This window comes from Hemicordylus capensis, chromosome 1 (assembly GCF_027244095.1).
Source record: "Hemicordylus capensis ecotype Gifberg chromosome 1, rHemCap1.1.pri, whole genome shotgun sequence".
Lineage (NCBI taxonomy): Eukaryota > Metazoa > Chordata > Lepidosauria > Squamata > Cordylidae > Hemicordylus > Hemicordylus capensis.
In genome coordinates this window covers 382,236,745-382,260,133 of record NC_069657.1, presented here as the reverse complement: position 1 = coordinate 382,260,133, position 23,389 = coordinate 382,236,745, and the positions used below count along the sequence as shown (strand labels likewise).

The 23,389-nt window shown below is 41.6% G+C and overlaps 2 protein-coding genes across 3 annotated transcripts in view; one reads left to right on the top strand and one right to left on the bottom strand.

The window, feature by feature from the left end:
* HEATR1 (HEAT repeat containing 1) overlaps positions 1 to 2,142 on the top strand; it is a 68,264-nt gene extending 66,122 nt beyond the window's left edge. The window contains exons 45-46 of the mRNA XM_053300104.1: positions 137 to 245; positions 1,992 to 2,142. Coding sequence (XP_053156079.1) covers positions 137 to 245; positions 1,992 to 2,080 — 198 coding nt within the window. The 3' untranslated portion in view covers positions 2,081 to 2,142. The remainder of the gene's footprint in view (positions 1 to 136; positions 246 to 1,991) is intronic.
* Positions 2,143 to 3,375: 1,233 nt separating this feature from the next.
* On the bottom strand, positions 3,376 to 21,736 carry LGALS8 (galectin 8). 2 transcript variants are annotated; one of them, XM_053300087.1, is made up of 10 exons: positions 21,580 to 21,736; positions 17,030 to 17,137; positions 14,643 to 14,731; positions 13,529 to 13,739; positions 11,090 to 11,209; positions 9,408 to 9,464; positions 9,300 to 9,326; positions 6,244 to 6,332; positions 5,521 to 5,686; positions 3,376 to 4,659 (listed from the first exon to the last, which is right to left on the bottom strand). In XM_053300087.1, the coding sequence occupies exons 2-10, from the start codon at positions 17,069 to 17,071 to the stop codon at positions 4,510 to 4,512; spliced, it is 951 nt and encodes a 316-aa protein (XP_053156062.1). In that variant the 5' UTR covers positions 17,072 to 17,137; positions 21,580 to 21,736; the 3' UTR covers positions 3,376 to 4,509. The 2 variants fall into 2 exon arrangements, with proteins under 2 accessions (XP_053156062.1, XP_053156071.1); XM_053300096.1 differs by having other exon boundaries at positions 17,030 to 17,105; positions 21,580 to 21,735.
* Positions 21,737 to 23,389: the final 1,653 nt, after the last annotated feature.

Sequence of the window (23,389 nt, the reverse complement as noted above, 5' to 3'; positions counted from 1 at the left end):
TTGTGAGCTGTCTTCAACAAAGCCGCGATTTTGAGTCTGTGTTTAGGGCACTTATTCTAAAGACTGTGTCTGAATACAGTTTAATTCTTAATAATTCAAAGAAGCTGTGTTGTAACCTTAGATTTTCCCTTTTTAGGTTAGATTTGCTGCCTTATTAGCTTTGCTAGAACTTGCAGAAAAAATAAGAGAGAACTACATGGTGTTGCTTCCAGAGTCTATCCCCTTCTTAGCTGAGCTTATGGAAGGTAATGTATCACATTTTTACTTTGTATCTACTTGTAATGCAGAGTGTTCTCCGTACTTTTGTACTTTATCCTCCTTTATGGAGTCCACAATCGCTCATGAAGAGATTACTCTCTGAAAACCACATGAGCCTTTTGGAAGGGCGGTATAAAAATTTTAATAATTAATTAATTAATTAATTAATTGAGTGAGTACTGCTTTTTCACTTAAAATGTATCTCATAAGAGGTGTACATTATGTTGTACTCAAAGGGAACTTCTTTTGGTTGGACAGTTTCTGTACATTAACATGAAACAGTACAGTTAATTTCTTTAAATGCTGTTGGTGTACTGAGTTGCAACTAAACAATTTTGGGAAACTTTTGATTCCATGTTGAAGTTCAGCTTACTGGACATCATTGTTTTGATGAACCAGTTTTCTATGGGCAGTTATTAGGTGCGTCGCTTATGGGCCCCTTATGTATAAAAGATAGTCTACCTTTTAAAATGTGAAACTGAAACCTGCGAGCATACAGTATATGGCAAAGTGATAGGCCTAAGTAGACTTTGAGGGAGCAGGTTCTTTGTAAAATAGTGGCAGTCCCTAGCAATTCAGCTGCCAGTGTACACAGAGGGGCTTGCATTGGACAGGCTGAGCAGCATACTGTGTTGGCCAGCAGAGTACACTCATCCTTGATACATCCTGATATACTTAGTATTTATTTTCAGTACTTCCACCCTATTATTTTGGTCCACAAGGACTCCTCAGATAACTGACCAGCTTAAAAGCCACGTGTACCATAGTATAAACTAATGACATCAATAAAACCACAGCAAATCCATAACTCATATGTAGCAGCTTCTGTCATTAACCTATCTAGCACAGAGGCTCACCTAGAGTCCTGTTCTCACTGCTTGTTAAAAAGGAGGTGGAAATTAGACCAGGCTAGCCTCCCTCAGAAGGGCATATTACAGTTGTGGTGTCACAATTCAGTCAATAAGGTTGTACAGACATGGCTGACTAAAGACAAAGATGCTTTTAGGTGGCTTTATGTTGGATGTGTAGTACTTCCTAGTGTTTTCTCCATAGACCTCAAAGGAAACCACACTGGGAAGGAAGGAAGGCTGACCACACTACATGCTGGTGTCTGTCTTGTTTCTTTTTTAGCTTGTGAGCCCTTTGGGGACAGGGAGCCCTTTTATTTATTCATTCATTCATTCCTATGTAAACTGCTTTGGGAACTTTTGTTGGAAAACGGCATATAAATATTTGTAGTAGTAGTAATAAAGGGTTCCATGCAAGCCTTCCAAAATGGCACTGGGCAACATGCAGCACTGCACAGAAGTCAGTGCAGTAGGAAATGACTCATGTTGAAGGGTCTCTTGCCAAATCCCCACACCCCACCCCACCCCGGAACAGTGAAGATTACTGACCCAGTAAATCATCCCTCTTGCAACAAAAAGGATGGGCTAAATTATACTTGCATTATAAAAACTGAATGAACTATGAGTGTGGCATTTCTGTGTGATATGGTAATGATAGCAAAATAATCACCACTTGTATAAAATCACCTAACAACCAGCAGTCTTGCAACAGGCTACAAAGTTCTCCAGTATTAGCACTTAACAGTTATATGGTTAGTTTCCTAACCTCTTTAACATTAAACAATAAAATACATGAACATTGAGAATGGGGAGGGATGTAAGAAAAGCCATTTGTGTGCTTTTCAGCCAGCCACTTTGTTTACATTTGGCTCCTTTGTTTTTAAGATGAATGTGAAGAAGTGGAACATCAGTGCCAGAAGACAATTCAGCAACTGGAAGTTATTCTTGGCGAACCACTGCAGAGCTACTTCTAACCCCATCATGTTTTAAAATGTAGAGCTTTGGTGCTGTGACCAAGTAAACACCTAGAACCACTGCTGTGATCTCTTTGCCTCTTTTTTGCTGTAGTTTCCTTTTCCTAGCATTCAGTGTTCTTAATTATGCTTGTGAACATTTTAAAATGAGCCTTTACAATGTTAACTATTCTGGGGTGTGTGTGTGTGTGTGTGTTTTGACCTTCACTGATACGTATCACAAACCTGTAAATGTGAAGTGGAAGTTGGCTTCTACATGTGGCCTGTAATAGCTGAAGCACTCTCAGCAAGTTTGAATCCTCCATGAGGTTAAAAAAAAACCTCATCAACTAGCACCCTAACTGTAAACACAGCAAACTCTTCTGTATTGTATCTATATATGCAACAAACACACAGCTCTGACAGCACTGGTGATGTGCCTGGGGGGAAAAATCCATCCGGGAACAGATGATTATATGCAATTAGATGTGACAGTCCTATATTTTTGCTACTTTGTTACCTGACTAAGCTGCTTTTGACAAACCATTTTTTAATCATTGTGGTTTGAGACAGAAATAGAAACCTATAGACTAACCTGTTTAAGAATAATCCTGAAGACAATGTATGTATAATTGTTAGTGTTAAAAAATTGCTGCTAGTGATGGTAACTGCTTTAGATTAATTCAAAAGAGAATTAGACTCTTCTCCCATGGCTTTAATCAGCAACTAACAGCTTAAGTGGCATTTCTAGATTTAGATGCAGCACACCTTGAATGCCACTTGCTTGAAGGTGGGTTTGGTTAACTGCATCATCAACTTACGGGCTTCTGAGCAGCATTTCAGTGGCATTGTGGGGACATGATGCTGCACTAGATGGAGACTTAATCTGATCAAGGTCATAGAAACACTTTGTATTAGGATAATATATTCGGAACCATAAGCCAGGTGTGGAGGGCAAATTTTCTTAGTTGCTAGCTTCTAAAAGCCAATATTAAGCATAAAACCAAAACAAATCTAACCTTTAACCTATCTTGCAAGATTCATCACATAGGTGACTGAAGCAGGTACATAGGAAACAGGATGTAGAAAGTCAGAGGTGTAGGTTATGTTATGGTAAAGGAATATCCTGGTTAGTGAAAGGATAGCCTCATACTGTGGCCCATAGCTGATCACTGGAGAACACACAGGTCTGTTGTGGGGGAAGGCCATATGGCTAGAAATCAGTCTCTCAACATCAGCTTTCTGTTAACCCTAAAATTCAAATTCACACAGATGTCCAATACCATTCAACTCAGACACTGCATTGTTGTAGCAGCTTGTTTTTTAAAAAATGGATTTATTTTGGAAGTAACAAGATTTCTGTATAGCTTCACAGAAGTTAAATTTCAATTCTGAACACTTTAGGATTAAGACTTCTTTTAGTCGCTCAGTGCAAAAAGGTGGACTATATGCCTTTTAATGCTACAAAACACAGCCATGTTCTTGTGAAGACATCCACTTGACAGAAGCTTCCTCAAACTCTTCTAGATATATATATTGAGAGGTAAGAGACAAGTAATAGTAGTACTCAGAGAATTCCTGTTTCCCCAGTACAATAGTGCAGTCAGTTAAAGTATACATCGAATGCCAATAGTTCAGTAGGATAAACTACTATGTAATGTCGATCATTCTGAAGAGAGTGAAGCTCAAGAATAAGAGCTCCTTCAAATCTGTCACTTAAACTATAAACATTAGCAGAGAGCCAAATTAACCATGACACTAGTCTCTTGAATTATTCATTCAAAACAGGAGCAGGGTGGGGAGGGGCAGCGTGTGGATTAGGACCATGGCACAAGTAGACGAGGGGCTTTAACCCTTTGCACCATTTTCCTGTCGAAACATCCCCTGTGATGGTGTCATTTGCTGCAGTGGGTACAGGGTGGGGGAGAAGAAGAGCTGCTTCAGGGAAATTTTAGTAGGGAAACAACATGGAAACAAAGGGTTAAAGTCCCCCTTTATGCATGGTGCAGTCACAATCCAGAATCCAGCTATTTTTAAATGGAAACATATATGGGGAAACAGTGCCATGTTTAGCATCTTGCCTACTTTAACCTCAAGAGTCAAAGCTGTACCAGGATAGCATATAATATGGTACATAAAATGCTGCATTGCCAAAGTGTACAAGTTCATGTGAACTTGGGTATAGTAATCTCACTAGCAAGAGTTGATGTTATACTTGTAATTAGTAGCAAGCACTTATAATGCCAGTTGTGGTTAGTTATTAGCCACAATACTCTAGCTTACTTCTCTGGGCAGGTACAGATTGGTTTCTGTAAGCAATCTACTGCATCCAAATTGTTTCCCCGCCTATGGTAAATCAAGGTTACTGCTGCCCTCCACTACCACCCCCCCGCCCCATTCACAGGGAGGAAGGGATGAAGTATTTTTCAAAAGGAATTTGGGGAGCTTCTTTACCAGCTCCTCACATCCAACAGTCGAATGTCCCCATGGACTTCCAGTATGTTGATCTTGCTAAGTTGTTTAAACCGATGCTTGTACTCCAGGGTATGCACACCATTGATAGCGATGTTGTACTGATGGGTTTCGCAGAATATTATCAGCTGAAAATTAAAGGGACATTTACAACCTTAGTGAATTAAGCAGGATTGTGGGATCCTCCAGAGAAGACGATATAAGGGGAGTATAACCTGCCCAAGATTGAGGTTGATCACCTAGCTTGAAGTTTTAAGTTATTTAAACCCATTCCCTCCCTTTGGACTATAATTTTATGTCTAGCCATAGTATACTTATTTTTCGGTACATTAATAGAAATTACAGTCCAGTCAAACATTGAGGCAAACTTTACAATTCAGTTGTATAGGTTGCTGCCCTAACTGCCCACTGGATATGGCTTGTCAGTCTTTTAGCCAAGAACAGAAGAGTGTGGTAAACAATCTTTCGCAAATGGTATGATTAGTTAGCTGTTGCAGGGCCAACTACAATTAGTGTGATACTGTATTAGCTAAAGTTGATGCATATGACCAGGCTATTAGGAGCTTATTCACAGGACTCTTTCCTCCCCTCACAGGCTAATCACCCAATTTTTAGTGCAAGGATTGATCAGTGATTTGGAAATGGTAATTCTGGTTTCTAGCTCATCACCATTCCTAGGATCCTTGTTTGAGCTGCTGGCCATCTTTTTGTGATTTGAAAGGCACATCCCATGAATGGGCCTCGAGTCACTGCAATGTGATTAGTGGCTACCAAGTTCTGTGCCTCAAAGCCAGAGGGAACTGTGAAAGTGGCAGATAAGCCAATATCTGCTTGTGGCTCTCTAGAACAGGCTGCCCTGTACAAAATCTGTAAGGGTATTGTTACATGCTGCTTTGCAGAAGCCTTCCCATCACTAGCTATCCACTGCCACCACCACCACACACACCCAGCAACTGTCTGTATAACACTGGCCTTGTTCAGTCAGTTACCTCAAAGTACATTCCCGGACTGAAAGGAAAATGAGGAAGTTGCCTTTCTTCTTCGCCCCAACTGCTACACAAGAAGGAGTTTCTCACAAAAGCCTGCTCTTTTATTCGAGGATTTAGATGTAGGGCAATATCACTTGAGTCACTGGGCTTCAGGTTAACTGCAAAGCTGCAAATAAAATACTAGTGTTAGTCATGTTATATTGCATAATGTCCAAGAAACCAGCCATTTCTACCGAGGACTCTTGCTATAGCTAGTAATGGTAAACTTTAGGCATGGTTCAAAAGTGCACACCAATTGTGAACAGCAGCAATACAAATTCACATTTGTTAGATTTGTATACCGCCTTTTATTAAAATAATCTCAAGGTGCTTTACAAAACATTTAACAATGTAAAACTATAAAACAGTTACACAAATATTAAATTGGAATATAAAAATCCTTATAGTAGGTTTTGGTTTCTCTCACTACTGCTAACCATGTCTGCGGGCTCTGCTTTTTCACTTCCCAAATTCATGGCACTTTGCCCCTTTGCTTGCAAGCCTTCAACTTTCTTCCTGCCCCCAGTCATTGTGTCCCCTCCCACAATGTCCCATTTCGTTCACCATATAAGCTAACACCAGCAGCAGAGAAGAGCTTGGTATTGTCTTGATTTATTCAGCCATTAACAGCAACATGTTGAAACATTCTTTTAAAAATTATGAACCCCACTCTGCTTTACTAACCTATTTGGCTTTTCGTTAACTTCTCCTTTAATGACAATCGTACGTCCAGGCCCAAGAGAAGCAGAAAGTTGTGCAACATAGGGAATCATCTGAAAATGCAGTTATGTTTAGAGTAGAGTTTACCATACTCAAAAGTTATTGCACTGCAGTTTTGTGGGAGTGGCAAAAATACAGAAAAGCTCTCCACTTTCACTTTTTTTCAGTTTTTCTCTCCATTTCTTTAAATTTGTAGGAGTGTTTGATGAGCTACTCTGTTATGTACATGGGAACATAGGAAGCTGCCATATACTGAGTCAGACCATTGGTCCATCTGGCTCAGTATTGTCTACCCAGACTGGCAGCGGCTTCTCCAAGGTTACAGGCAGGAATCTCTCTGAGCCCTATCTTGGAGATGCCAGGGAGGGAACTTGGAACCTTCTGCTCTTTTTAGTAGCCATCACTTGTCTCAATTACATCCATAGTCCCACAGTAAACGTGGGAAGTTACACACTCCCTAGGGAGTCCCTAGCTAAGGTGCATACTGGCCATATGTAAAGTTGAATGTTAAAAGAACATCTGCCTTATGTGACTAGGGCAGGAAAGGCCAGCTGTAACACTGGTGTAGCTACAGCAAACCCAGTTGCAGTACGAAAGTGTCCTATCCAGTTGCAGTATCTAAGATACAAAGTGTCAAAATTCACTTGATAAATTTATATCATGTGCATGCGTGTTGATATTCTGAGGAATTCTGACAACTTCCCTTTAAGAAGCATTTCTAGAAAACGGAGCAAAACGCACAATGCAATAGTTTGTACTCATTTATGTAGCATTAGAGCCCTTTCCACAAGTTCCTGCTCCCCACTCACCCATTCATTGAACAGGCAGAACAGAATCATGCCTGCCAGCTTCACATGTTCACAGAAGGGCTGAAAGGGGAGCATACACATGTTCAGTTGTAGGCCCAAAGGCTCTTCAACATGATCAGGAACCCTGTGGGTGGCGGTGAGGGTCCTTCTCCCATGTTTGCTAAGCACAGGGAAGGTAATTAATCTGAAAAGGACATGTTTGTCTAAGGTTGTTATTTATAGAGAATGATTTGTAAGTTTCCACATTTGCATGCACTGTAGCAAGTGTACCATCGCCCTCTGGTGAACTGGGCATGCCACAGCCACCTCCTTAAATTTGAAGCTGCAGAGGGAGTCTGGAGTTGTCTTTACTATTGTGCTTCCCTACCCTTTCCCTAGCTCCAAGGTTTCTGGAGGTGGAGGGAGGTTTCCCCAAGTAGTAATACAGTTGCAGCACCAGGGCTGTGAGGACGTTGCAATGCCAAGACCACAACTTGAGCAGGCAGCTGTAATGGATTTAAACAAAAAACAAAAAACAGCAGTGCTGCTGGTGCTGTTTCATGTCCAGGAAGGCTCTTTGAGGCACCGCCACAAAGAAGGAGTGAGCAGAACAGCAATAGTAGCCATGATGGCAAGGACTGGCTGGTGGGCTTGTGCTACAGGTGTGAGGAATAGGGGAAGAAAGGGGCCTTTTGTAACTGCTTCCCTTATAAATATAAAGAAATATTATGCATAACTAAGGCTTTATTCAGAAGTAACTCCATTCTTTCTGGCTCCACCTTTTTCTGACTCCACCCCCCATATTCTCTACAGGATCCCCACTGGGACAAACTTCCAAACACCACACAAAATATTACCAGACAGGATACAACCTGGCATCTCTTTCTGCTAGCTCTTGGGAGAGAAATGGAGAAGACAGTGAATAGTGCAAAGGGGGCTGCAAAAGTCATCCTTCACCCTCTTCACACCGAGAGGCAATTTCCACAGGAAGCTGCTTCAGTCTCCAGCAAGTGGCATCTAGGCAGCTACAGCCTGAGGCAGTGAGAGTCTTCTCACACCAGGCTCATTTTCACATTCATTTTCATCATGACCTCATGTATGAGGGGAAAGATAACAAAAAATGTGTTCCTGATCTGGGCCTTGGAGAAGATCCTGGTCAATAAGGAGGTGAAGAGGGTATATTGTTCCCAACTGCATAAAGTCTATGAGGTAGCTTTGGAAAATGGAGGTGGTGGGGAGAGAATAAGGTAGGGATATCGAGGCATCTGCAGTTGGGCAGACAAGTCAGAGTGCTCCACAAGACCTTTTTGCCTGCCTCAGCAACACCCTCTCCACAGGGAACTCCCAAGGGCTGCTTCTTTGCATTGAATGACATCGCACCACCAGTCACTAAGTTTGGTAATTTTGATAAATGTGTGCCACACAAAATGGTGGTGCTGAACCTTGTTTTAAAACACGTGCCTGCTTTTAAGTCAGATACAGGCACATCATGCCCGCTTGTCTTAATTCCATTCCGAGAGAGAGAGTAACAACAGTCTTAAATGCAAAAAATGTATATGAGGTGGTAGTGAAGGTCTGTCATCTCTCAGGGTGGACATGGATGACTACTTATAAAATATGGTCACCATAACATCCCTCAGGATGGCTCTACCAGTGCAGGAAGCTGCTTGTGGGCTCTGGCCATACAGTGAATGCTCTGTTTGTTAAGATGCTTTCATTCTCAAAAAGCAGTAGGGTCACCCCTCCAGTATTTCCAAAAATACCATCTAAGCATATATGTATGAGAGTGGCCAGGAGATGGTTGAAGATATGCCTTTTTATGTCAGGAAGTAAGTATCAGGCACTGAAACTATCAGGTCTCAGCACTTTAAAAAAACCCATTTTGTGTCCCTTGTGCAACCTCAGCCACTTTCTTACCACTTCATTACAGATTTTAACACCACATAATATTCTAAATGGTCCTCAAAAACACCACTATGATAGAACAACAGGAAGCTCCTTGTCCGCTGGCACAGCAAATCTGAACAGGGTGACAAGCCACAAATCAAAGTGTCCTTTACGAAAGACTTAAAAAGCCACATTGTAGAGCCCAGTATATGTAGAAAACAAAAAAGGGAGAAATTTTATACAGAACAGTCTTGCACTAAAATGGGTATGTAGAAAAGCCAACACATATTCCCTTCAGTATTTTCTAATATTCCACATACAATTTACATTCATAAAGATACTTACAAACTGTGAAGCGTCAGGTACTTCTTCCTGTTGAAAAGAAGAAAAAGAACTTAACTACAACATAAGAGAGAACATAAATTGTATGCCTAATCAGATAAGAATACGTACATTTCCTGCTTCTTTCTGTGTTGTCCCTAGCAAGGATGGCTGAGAGCCTTGCAAAGACTGCAGGGGAAAAGATAGGATGAAAGGTCAATGCTCACAGGTCATTGATAACTCATGAGCTGTGATCTAAGAATCCCTTTATATCAGAGTTTCATTAGTGAGATGGGTGAGCGATTGCTTTTAACACTGTTAAAAGGAAAATTGTCAAGTATATTAGCAAGGCTAATTTAATCCTGCTACATATTTATATGTAATTATATTACTATATGATGCAGCAGGAGCAAGAGCCATGCTTCTTTGTAGAACTGAAGGATACCCATGAGTCAACATTGTTAACTGAAGCTGTCAGTGGCGTTACTAATGAGATGTAAAGGTACCCATCATTTCAGGGATCTGGTCATTCCAATGGAAAAGCAAGACATGAACATTGCTTCCCCAAAGCCAAACAGACACTTCTGTTATCTTTTGTACTTCTCGTGTCTTCATGAGGAATGAGAGGACAACACCGACTCACACTGTACTCATTCAGATCTTAAATGGTAGTGCTTTATAATTACTGTGCTCAAGGAGCAACTTGAGTCCAGACTAACAATGTATGCATGGAAGAGCATTTTGCATGCGCAGCAGGAGAGGGGTGATTTCCCCCAATCCCCCCTTTCCTCTGCAGTTGCCTACCAATGGGGTGCGCATGAACCCAAAAACGCAATTCAGTTTCGAACCAACCAGCTGGTCTGGTCCAATTAGCCAAACCAGCTCAGCAGTTCAAGCACCAGTACTTGTAAAGGGGAATCCGGTAAGCATTCCCCTTTACAAGTAAGGGATGGGGAATCCTGCAAAGGGCAGCATGGAGGGAGCAGCGAGAACAGTAGTCTAAAATTCTTACCACCTGGCCCAGCAAGGCTGCCAGCATTGCCACTCCCTAGTACTGCCAATCACCTCTGCCTCCATCTTTAAGCAGACCGTCTGCACGGTGGGGGCGTGGGTCCGTTTTCTGCAGATGCAGAGGCCAGAACCATGCTGCCACACAAGCAGCCTGCTTAAGGATGGCGGCAATGGCGATTGGCAGTATTATGGGTTGGCGAGCAGTGGCAGCTGCACTGGGTGGTAAGAACCTTAGACTATCTTTTTTGCCACCGCTCCCCTCGCACTGCTGCATCTCAAAGTCGAACCACTCTGCTTGAACCAAGTTTGGTTCAGTTTGATCACAGTCCTAGCTGGTCCCGTTTCAATTCATGACCGAACTGCCATAATTAGTGGCCCAGTTCGATGCGAACTGGTTAGACTTTGAACGGTTCATGCACATCCCTATCTCCCAAAAATATATCCCTTTCTACAGTCCTCAAGGTCAGCTTTTCAGGAGGCACAAAGGAAAGTAAGAAGATTAGGGAAAATACTCTCCCACATTTTATGCACAAAGTGTCCTTCCATATACACGCTGTTGGTCTGGAGGTCAGCTAATATTCTGCACTCTTGAATAACGGGACACTTTCACACTAGACCTACACACTGCCACTGAAGGTAATATCCCCTCCCGCTCTAGTGCATTTTTTTGGCTGGAAGGGTAGCAAATTCTCTGATCCATTAGCAATAAATATTCTACTTCAGCACAAGAGAAGTAGAAGCATAAGAAAACAAACACATCACACCAACCCCCAAATAAACAGCTGTCTTAAAAACAAACTTACATTGTTTGAAACAAATCCAATTAGCTCAATGCACACTTTTCCAGATATCCCAAGTGTATCTATTTTCTCAAGGTCAATCCTGTGCTTGTAGATCAACACATGCTTTCCATTTACAGATACCTACGGAAAGAATGCATACAGGTATGGAACACAGCTCTAGTGAAAGTGAGCTATCCAATTTCATATTTCTTCCACATTTAAGTATTTGACATATGACAGACTTAAAAACTGACAACTCTGTTTACATATTTCTGAAATCATCCATTAACATTACTAGAAATACAACATTTCATAAGGTTATTTGAATTAACGGTTCCTAAATAATTGCTCTAGGTGTTTTGGAAGCCTTGCATGTAAGTTACTGAGCTGACAGCAGTAAGCACCAAGAACAAACCAAGAGGTAGAGGGCCATGTGACCTCTAAGGCTGTTTCCATACATCAAAGGTTTTCATACAAGGAGGCACTGCCATTTGTACAACATGTCTTGGTTTTCTCAGATAAACTCTTATTGAAGAGGTGCAAAGGTTTGCCACAATTTTTAAAGAAAAGTCTTCTGCTGTCACTTTCTGGTTATTGCCCCACTTCCTCTGCTATAAATATTTTTTTTAAAAAAAATCCTTCTCCAGAGAATGTATGTACCACTGGCACCCTGCTAATTCACCAAGACACCCTGCTAATTTTGTCAGCTAGCTAATGCTAAAACTCTGGCTAATTCACCTCATGAAACTCAGACTCAGCAACTTCATGATCCTTAAGATTTGCAGTTTTCCTTTTTGTTAGCATGTTGCATCAAATTCACTATGGAAGATGTATGGGTACATATGCACAAATACAGCATTTGTTAACAAAAAACAAGCCTGAAATCTGTAGGATGAACAAGGGTGAAAGTTAGGGATGTGCAGAACTGGTTTGACTCCCTGGCTTCTCAAGATAGGGCTGAGAGTGATTCCTGCCTGCAACCTTGGAGAAGCCGCTGCCAGTCTGTGAAGACAATATTGAGCTAGATAGACCAATGGTCTGACTCAGTATATGGCAGTTTCCTATGTTCCTATGTGATCCGGGCTGGTTCGAGCAGTTCGATCATGAACTACTTCAAACCAGTTCAAGCTGGTTCATTGAACGGACCAGCCCAACTTATTGGTTTGACCAAACTGGTTCACATACCCATGATTCGGTCCAAATTTGGACTGAAGTGTGCCAAACGGTCCATGCACACTTCTAGTGCAAGTATGATAAATGCATGAAAATAATTTCTACAAATAGGTATAAGCAAAATTAAATAATTTTTAAGTGTATTGCTATGAACATAGCATAGGTTGGTGGGCCAGTTCAGACAGCACAAGAAACCATGGTTAAAGCTTGGCTTTGCATAATGCCCTGTGCCTTGGAAACACGTGCTAACCCCTTCCTTGCCCATGTGAATCGCCAAATAATTGTACTTCTGATTTAGGATAGAAACAAATCAAGATGGTTTTGACATCCAAACCAACCAACTTTGGTTTACAATAATCATCTTCCCTAAAACAAACAGAGATATGAACCGAAATGGATTTTGTATCTCAGTTTATTTTAGGAAAGTTGATTAAAATAGACCAGGATCAGTTATTGCAGATGTCATCGACAATCTTGGTTGTTTCTAACCTAAGTCAAAAATACAATTCTTTGGAGGCTTGCATGGACAGGGGGTGAGAGGAGCACACTTTCCTGAGGCTCAGGGAATAAAGAACCAAGCTTTAACCATGGTTTTGTATGACATTCGAATCAGCCCAGTGTTTGAGAAAAGTAGGCAATAAATAAATATATATATAAATTTTACTGTTAATAAAACATTCAGGATCTGCTAGCTTAGTTTTCCTACTTGTATGGAAATTGGACAAAACTTGCAATTTTGCTACAAATATAGTTCTACGAAGCTTGCACACTCTCTCCCAGAATATGTTGAATCATTAAAGTATGGCTGCATCCCACATTTGCCTCTCTTGATTACTGGAAGCTGAACATTAACAGTACTACAAACCAAGTGATTTCAAGGTGCAAGAGTGGAAGAGCAGTCCAGTATAAGGATGGAAATTTCCTCTCTCCTATCTGCATGCATCTTGGATCAACCAATAGTTTTATTAGACTCGCCTTGCCGTATCCCATTCCATGCAGGAGGTTGTGTGCCTTTTGTCTTGTTTTCTTTGTCAATGCCAAGAAATAACAAAAACAAGCCTTTTTTTTTTAATAAAGTTCTGCAACACTAAGCTTCCTGCACCAACTCACATTTTATTCATATCAACACTGTGTAAGGGATCAATTGTATCACAGCAACACTGTGTAAGGGCTTACACACTGCACCAATCAGAAGCTAATTAACCTGTAGTAAGCCTGTGGCTGGATTGCACCCACTGAGCTTGTTCACAGACTGACTAAACAATTGATAAACTCTTAGCAGCTCACCTGGAATTTATCATGTAGAACCATAACCACCATCTCGAATGGCTGTCCTTGTTTGAAAGGCATCTCATAAGTGATCTCTTCCCAGCACCATTTTTCTTTCTGCAGGGTATTGCAAACAATGCAACCAGATTTTTTGAACCGGGGGTTGAAATGAAAGGCTACATCAGCTCGAGGTTTTGTGCTATTGCCACACTGGAAGTCTACTTGGAACCTAGCAGCAAATGGAAACACAATAGTCAATTCAGTTCACTCCAAAACATCATTAATTCCAATCAGAAGTGGACAACCATATAAGTCACAGCCTGCAAGGATGGAATGCTTGCTACATTAATTCATAATTTTGGGCTTACTTGTTCGGAGCTCCAATCCTTAGCTGGGCTCATATTACCACCACTTTGGCAAAGCAAGCCTTGGCCATAGCTTGGCCATTCTTCAGCACTCACAGCTGAAGATGCTAAACTGTGCTTACTGCTAAAGTGGACACACAAGCCTCAACTGTACTACTTTCAACTTGCAATGCAGAAAGTGACCAATGTTGTCCGCATGAAACACGGAAAGGATCTCCACAGCCTATGTAATATCCATGCCACTGATCTATTTAAATCCATCATATAAAAAGAGAGAGCAGTCAGACCTACATCAAATCCAGAAAGATATTCTCAAAATTCTAGTCAACATTTTGGAACATGTGGAAGCAAATGCTGCATGTTTAAGCCAGACCTCTTTGCACATACTTTCATTTTTTTCATTAAAAACTGAGTATTGTATGCAGATTAAGTGAAACTGCCCTTTGGAAGATAAAACCAAAGATTTGGAATTCGGTCATAAGGATTTCAAAGGATTTGGAATCAGTTACCAGACTTGATTTCACAACACTATCTTTTCAATTTCCACCAGGAGACCAAATGAAATCAATGGGCAATAAGCAATGACTTTTCCTAGCAAGTTGTAATGTTTCTCGAAATACCTTGATTTAACAAAGGAAAGCTGTAACCACTTTCAACAAATTCACTTCCTGCAGGATCAAATATGCACTTTTGCTATTTGTTTGCCAACTTGCATGCAACATCACCTACAAGAGGTGTCTTTAGAAACATCTGCTTTTAACTCTTACCTATCTGCAGCTTCTGGAACAAACCCACGTATTACAATTAGCTCTCCAGGCAAAAGGCCACCAAGGATAGTCCCAGAACATGGAATAACCTATAAAGGAAAGGAGAAAAAGGGTTACTTATTTTTTCCCTTCATGCCTAAGGGGATAGATGGTTTTTATACATGTATACATGGTTATACATACTTTTATATATGGTTTATTTGGATTCTTTATCTTTCACGTAATGTATTAACCAGAAGCAATAGAGTTTACATTGCAAGGACTATTTGGGCCAAGTATCTTTCTCATTATTGGCCCAGCCTGCCCATTTACTAATTTAGACAGAGAATCCCAAGGCTGCGTCAGTCTTTGATGAGATTTCTAATTACACTCCTTTAGCCGGAACCTGTGAAACTGGGCTTCAAATGACCCAATTCAGATAACTGGCAGTCACTTTAAAAGCAACCATGTGAAGCTGCTCTACCAGCAAGCCATTCAACAGCCATGTGGATTTCCACATCTTTATCACATTACTGCAAACTACCAAAATTAGGGGTCCATAGTGATGTGACTAAAAATAGCAGCTGAATATGGCAATGCGGCACGCAAATAGTTTGCCACAGGGGATACCGCACATACTTAATATGTAAGTATACATTTCATCAACACACAGCTGCTTATGCAGGAACTCACACATCCTGCCTCCCTTCAATTGTACCATAATTTAAATTGCATGTAGGGCGGTGATTCGGACAAGCTATGTTCCATGTGATTAATATGGGAGGTATCTGATCCGAACCACCCCTCTACTTACAATTTAAATGTAAAGAAGCTACTTTAAAGTGGTAAGGGGGTAGTTCAGACAAACTACCCCACCACCCAATTAGGTGGTAGTACCTCAGCAATGGAGCAGGATGTATGTGCTTACAGTACATCCCCAATTGCATGGGAGTAGGTCTTGTCAGACAATATCATCTAGACCAATAAGATGCAAGACCAATCAAAACAGGCAGAAGTTTTAGGTTCCTCCTAGGTTACAGTCCACACCTTTACTCCTTCCTTCCTCTGCAAAAGGAGATACTTTCACTCCTGTTTGTTCCACAGTACTCTAGCTGCTTATCTCAGATTTGCCCCACCAAGCATACCTCCTTCCCTTCACCTTCTTAGTCTACCGTCTCAAGGAAAATCCTTTTGAGGTTCTGCAAGAAGATCAGGTGATAAGTTCACCTAGATGTTCCTAGAAGATTTGACCTGGAAGGATCCATCTTAGGTATCCTGACTCAAGAACTGCAACGAGGAATCTTTGTGTGGGTATCCCCTTTGTGGGTCAATTTCATAGGAGGTATGCCCACAGGAGGGTGAAGGACCGGGCTTTGATTTGGCTTGGTACCCAGTCCGAACATCTTCTCTACTATGAGGTAACCCCCGTCGAGGGGATGCATGTCAGCCCACCTCAACCCAGGTCGTGAGGCACTGAGCGGCATTCACTGGCATGCATCCGAGTGGGAGCAGATCCAGGCTGAGAGTCGCAAGATCACCAAGCCTTCTTCCATATTCCCACTCACGCCCTCCAGCCCAACACCAATGTAAATTAACCTACCCTGACCCGCACTCATCTGCAAAGTGACCAATTAACCCCAGGGACTGCCTTAACGAAATCAGTGAGAAGTAAGCAGAAAAAGGCTCCACCATTAGCCAATCAGTCGAGACCCAAAAAATTCCTGCTTGGCCCCGATGGCAACCAGAATATCCTTCACTGAGTCCAGGGGCAGGTGGGAGGGTGCCTGCCTATAGAGCAACTGAAAGACAGAGCATTGGCACATGATTGGTCCACCAGTGTCATGTGCTGGGGGACTAAAATAGCAGCCCACATGACTGTCTCTTGGGTTGCGCCCACACCTCTGTCCCTCACTTATCCCTGTTAACACAGTGAAAGGGATGGGAGCGGCTTATCATGTAACATCTAAAATGTTTGTTTCTTTTCCATGCATGCATCTAAGTTGCTATGTTTAATTACTCAGGTTTTTTCTCTGTAAAATATTTAATGCCTGAATAAACCACTTTAATTTGTTTCAGTAAAGCCAGTGAATCAGTATTATGTGAGTTAGTGTGTGTGTTCCAGCTTCACATTCTCCCATCAGTTTAGCCCACTGAGGAAAATAAAGGACCTGGCTTTCACTGCAGATTGCATTTCTGCTAGTCCTTCTTTTACTTCTTATTTATTTTATTTACTGAATTTTTATACCTAATTTGGCTCATGGCGGTAAAAAATATGCTCTGTCTCAGCCTAGTTCTCAAAGTTATCACTTCACAATCCGAACATGCCCAAAGCTTCTTCTTTTTTTAAAGATTAAAGGACAAAATCTACAGGTGCCTACAAGAAAGAAAGTGGAACAAGGGATACTTACAGGGTAGGTGACTGTCTTCTCAAGGTTGTTCAAGGACATCATTTTCTGTCCCCTTTTCTCTATGAATGTCTTCTGCCTTTGTAATAAAACAGCAAGCAATATCTGAAACTTAAGCCATACAGTTAAACATTAACTGAACTTAAGTTGAGAGAAATAGAAATGTGGGGAACAGAAGAATGTTTGGGGAGGATATTTCTTAAATGGGGCATTATGACAGTATAGCCTAGGGCAGGGTTTCTTAACCTTGGGCCCCCAGATGTTGTTGGACTATAACTCCCAGAATCCCCAGACATGGCCTTTGTGGCCCAAGGTTAAGAAAACCTGGGGGCCCAAGGTTAAGAAAACCCGACCTAGGGCACATCTGTGGGGGCTAGTGAAGCACCAGCAGGGACTTAGAGTTGGATAAGTAACTGTCCCTATCCACCCCCAGCACAGTACCTTCAGTTACTGTTGCAGGTGTCTGTCTTGTTTCTTTTAGATTGTGAGCCCTTTGGGGACAGGGATCCATCTTATTTATTTATTATTTCTCTGTGTAAACCGCCCTGAGCCATTTTTGGAAGGGTGGTATAGAAATCAAATAATTTAATAATAATAATAATAATAATTAGTAGTAGTAGTAGTAGTAGTAGTAGTAGTAGTAGTAGTAGTAGTATGAAGAAGAAGAAGAAGAAGAACTCCTTCCAGCAGTTTGGAAACAGAGGTAGCCAGGCCCTAGGGTTGTTGCTAAACTAAGTGACTCCAGGAAAAAAACAAAAGGCCTTACATAGTTCTGAAGGTGTACAGGCCTACTGTTGAACTGATAAAGGTACAGTAGAAGCCTGGGCTGTTGCACGTTTAACCTAGTTATTTTGTGCCAAGAGTGCTGAGCTTTGTTTAGATTGTGACTAACCTAAAACCTGTAGCACAAGTGCAGCTTTCTGGAATTTCAGAGGAATTAAATGTTGACTTTTGTTGCTATAATGCAGCAAACCTGGAATGAGCGATTGTCTTAAGTCACATATTTTGATACAGTACTATATATGGACTCTAGGTAGGGTATAGTTCAAAGGCACATGATGCAGCAATCTTGCTGGAGCAAACCATGTCTGGGTCTGGTCAGTGCCCAGGTGGGAACCTTGTGTCGGTCTCCTATAGCCTAATAAAAGAAAAATTGGGATACATGTGTAATCAAAGAGTGAATAAATTCTGTATTTTATTTCTTAAGAGCCCACAGTCAGCACACAGTCGTACTACAACTGGAGGTGCTCTTGGTAAATGGTGGCTGATGTATCTCAAACAGCACAGATAATGCAGCAGGCATTTCTTTTGTTTGTAGTAAAAATCTTCCTATTTGTCTGGTAACTGCTCCACCAATAACTATGACCACAGCATGGTCCCGATACGCTTGATGGCCTAGGTGGATCCCTGGTTGACCCAGGGCTCTTCACATGTTCTGACAGCAGTCTGTAGGCTCTTGCTAGAATTCTGTTTGTTAGTGTTTTTATTTTTTTTGTAACAACTTTCTAGTCCTCAAGTTTGTCAAAGAGAGTCTGAAAATGCAAATGGACATGGTTACAAGACCGCATTTTTATCTTCTTTTGTTAAAACTAGAAAACAGTTCAGTCTCTGATCTGTATAACAATTTTAGAGGGGCAGTATAAGTTCCAGTCACAAATTTACCTATGTATAGAGGCATTCTAAAATATAAATTGTTGAATTATATTATTTGTTCTAGTCTATCATTTCTGTGATTCATGTGTTATTTTTGTCTCAGCGCTACAGGTGTCTGACTTCATCCTTCTCTTTTAATCTCTGAATTAAAAGTCCAAACACTACCTTCACCTACTACCACCACAATACTCCTGCAGACATAACCTTAAAAAAGGAAAAGGAAAAAAAGGCAGCCACAATCTTCCCTCCTTCTAAGGGTTATCGCCACAATTAGGGTTGCCACTTTCCCCCTTTCACTCTCCACCCTTAACTGCTGTCTCTGCAGTCTCCTCCCTTCTCTAACTTGCATGCTCTCTCTCACCCTCTTTTCCTGTCTCTTTATCATTATTCATTCTCCCTTCTTTAAGGTGGGAGAGAAATTAGTGGGCTGCACTTTGGGCAGTTCACTCCTCCTAACTTTGGCCAGCCTCACTTCTAGCCATGTATGTACTTTGTGCACCCCATCTATACTAGATTGGACATCTGTCACATAATGGCCCTTTGTACACAGCCCTTCTTCCAAGATATGGCATACATTACTATAAATATAAAATGCACTGGGAAATTGGGATATTTAATTTTTCCAGGTCAGGGGGTACTAACTTCTGAGCCATGTTTGGAAGGGCGGTATAGAAATCAAATAAATAATAAATACTTCTAATTAATAACTAGAGTAACACTGCTCTAAGTGGCCTGGGAACAGGGTGTTAAAAGATTCAGGGTTCCAGCACAAGGCTGCAGATCTGAAACTGAGAAAACCCATGCTTCTTAATCCTGCAACACTTGAAACCCATGGGGCCTGCAATTGCCACTCCAGTTAGCAAGACTCTGGCTGCTACGATTTCTAGCAAGCAAGGAAAAAGAAAGGAGAGATATTTCAAAACCACTGGCACCAGAGCCAAGCTTGATATACAACACTAGCAAATGTTCAGTATTGGGGGTTAGAGAAACAATGAGGTGGCTCTGGGAAACTTCCGAATGAGTCAAAATGGCTGGTAACATAGGAGAGCTTGTTTGCTTGACAAGAAAACCTCTCTGTCCTCTTCCCAGGTGCTGCAACAGTTCTCCAAAAGCAGGGCTTCTCCAGCTTCAGTCCCCAAATGTTGTACTACAACTCCCATCATCCCCAACTACAATGGTCAAAAGCCTTTGGCCACTGTGGCTGGTGAAGATGGGAACTTAGTCCATCAACATCTGGGGAACCAAGCTGGAGAACCCATGTCCTAAAGACTGTTTCATACATTATATAAACCCAGTTGTGCCACACAGCATACACTTTACAACAAGCTGTAGTCAGTAATAGCTCCCTGATAAATATACTTATATATTGCAAACACTTGTCATACTCACAGTTTACATCTGTAGGCAGTTTATGTATACAGCTAATAAATGTAATGTGTGACGAGGCCTTACTACTTATGGTCTATCAGTGGCTACTAATCTGGATGATGGTCAAATTTGCAAATGACACTACACTATTTAGGGTAGTGAAATCCAGAACAGATTGTGAGGCGCTCCAAAAGGATCTCTCCAAACTGGGTGAGTGGGCGAAAAAAATGGCAAATGCGGTTCAGTGTAAGCAAGTGTCAAGTGATGCATATTGTGGTCAAAAAACACCCGAACCCACTTCACATATACACTGATGGGGTCTGAGCTGTCAGTGACTGACCAGGGGAGAGATCTTGGGGTCATGGTGGACAGCTCATTGAAAGTGTTGACTCAGTGCACGGCAGCTGTTAAAAAGGCAAATTCCATGATAGGGATCCTTAGGAAGGCGACTGAAAATAAAAATGCTAATATAATAATGCCCTTATACAAATCGGTGATGGAGTACTTAAAGAGGGCATTGTAGAACTGGAAAAGGTGCACAAGAGGACAACCAAGATGATCAGGGGCCTGGAACACCTTTCTTATTAGGCAAGGCTACAGCATCTGGGGCTTTTAGTTTGGAAAAGAGATAACTATGGGGAGACATGATAGAAGTGTATAAAATTATGCATGTAGTAGAGAGAGTAGACAGATAAATTTTTCTCCCTCTCTCACAACACTAGAACCAGGGGTCATCTCATGAAACTGAAGGCTGGGAAATTTAGGACCAACAAAAGGAAGTACTTTTTCACACACGACATAATTTTTTAGTGCTGCTACTGCTTTGTGCTGTGTGTTTTACTGTTTTATATAGGTTTTTAAACTTTTAAAGAGATATTATTTTTATTTAATATCTGTACTTTTTAAATTTTAATTATGCATTGTTTTGATTATATTGTAAACCACTTTGAGATTATTTTAAAGAAAAGCAGTATAGAAATCAAATAATAAAATAACTAAATTAAATAAATAATCTATGGAATTCTCTGCATCCGGCTACGAACGAGAAAATACAAGAAGAGAAATCGAGAAGACGACGCTGATTACCCGGAATGAAAGTGAAAACAGCAAACGCCTAAGCCTGTTCACTCACAGGTCAGCGCCACCGAGTGCAGCGAAACTTACTTGCAAGCAAATAAGCATAACACATTACAGTCAGTGTCTGGTTTCCTGACTAAGTTTACTAGAAGTCCCATTGAAAGAGAAAAGTCTGTTAGTCAATTCCCTGAAAAATCCTACTGAGAAATGTAGTCAGGATGTCAGTCAGTAATGGTATTTTAAAACTTTATATTAAATACTGCTAAAGCCTCCCTACCCTGCCTGCCTTCCTGAGAGCTTCATTTCCATTCTATTCCTTCTCGCAGATTCATGATCTGAGATAATTCCGTTTCATTTTCTGCATTGGAACTCTTTCCAATTCCATTGAGGGGGTGCCGTTAACCTAATGAAATCAGACAGAGCAGGAGATGGGGTTGCGTGAGTGTCCCACTTACCTTTGTAGTACACAAAACCTTCAAACAGGAATCCGAATTATCCGGAGCGGGGAGCAGAGTTCATCCAGGATGCTTCTTCCCTTTTTTCTTGTTCTTGCTCTGCTTCTATTTGCGAGGTTTAAAATGGTTCCTCGGATTTCTTCTATTTCCTGGTTCATATCTACATGACGTCATCTGATCTAGATAGCTCCGCCTTCTCCTTCAGTTTCACGACTAGTTGGTGCACCATTCAGTTATGAAACTCACTGGGTGACTCTGGGCCAGTCACGTATCTCTCAGCCTAACCTACCTCACAGGGTTGCTGTGAGGATTAAAAAAAACATGTACTCTGAGCTCCTCAGAGGAAGAGCGGGATATACATGAAAAAATGAAATGAAAATGAAATTCACTTCCCAACCTGTGACACAGAGCACATTATTGCTTGCTATTAACCACTTAAGGAACAGCAAATGCTTCCTTCCTTATGTCCTTTCTTGAGGCCAAGGTAGAATGAGGGTTCCAGTAACAAAGACATTGAACTGAATCTGGATTTAATCATCCTGCTGTTTTTATTAAAGTTTATGATTAGCATGCTCTGGTTCTGTATTTCTTCTAAACAGTGAGGATTAAATTATTGCACTACTACAGTCTGTCAGTAGATGGGGCAAGCATTCTTCATTTAAGTCTTACAGCCTAGTCCTACTATGGATATTTACTTTCAAGTAAGTTTCACCATATTAAATAGGGTTTACTCTCAAGTAAACATGCTTAGCATGGCTATTCTATCAAATTAGGGAGCACATCCCTTGACATAAAGAGGAATCAATTCAGTCAAAGCAATAATTAATAAATAATAATAATAATAATTCAATTTCTATACCGCCCTTCCAAAAATGGCTCAGGGCGGTTTACACGGAGAAATAATAAATAAATAAGATGGATCCCCGTCCTCAAAGGGCTCACAATCTAAAAAGAAGCATGAGATACACACCAGCAACAGTCACTGGAGGCACTGTGCTGGGGGTGGATAGGGCCAGTTACTCTCCCCCTGCTAAATAAGGAGAATCACCATGGTAAAAGGTATCTCTTTGCCAAGTTAGCAGGGGATAGCCAAGGCAGAATATGCACATGCACACTGATACCTAAAACGGGCATAGGCCATGGAATGGCTATTTTGGTATTTATTTATTTAACATATTTTTATACCACCCAAACGCAAGGAAGCAACAAACAGCAACGAGGCAGGCAGAACACTCCCCTTTGGAAGAGAGGAAGGGAAAAGACCAGAGAAGAGGGGCAGCCGCAGCAGACCCATAGCATAGCAGGCAGGTGGGGCAATGCCTGCAGTGGGGCGGGACAGAATGCCTCCATTTCCTCCCTTGTGGTGCACTTGCTGCCTGAGACCCTCACCTCAGTTTGTGTCAGGAGAGAACCACCCTTGCTACTCTATAAGGTCATGCACATGACCAAAAATGCAGGCGTAGCACAGGGCAGGCCAAGGCAGTGCCAAGATCAGGCTCAATCCTGGCGCTTCACATGGGCAGCCCAGCCCAGGCTGGGCTGGGCCCAACCCTGGGCTTGGCTCACTGGTGGAGCCACCATAGTGCGAATGGGTCCAAATAACACAGGCCGCAACAATTCAGGGGCTGCACCCGCAACATCAGATATCGGGCGTGGTTTGCTTGCAAATGGGGCCGCGTGCCCCGTTTGAGAATAAAAACCAACCAGTGCCACGTTCGCAGCGCAGTTGGAGCAGCTCTCCCTGCAGGGAGAGTCACCCTGGACGCGATGCAAATGTGGTGCTGGCTGGGTTTTACTCACAAACGGGGCA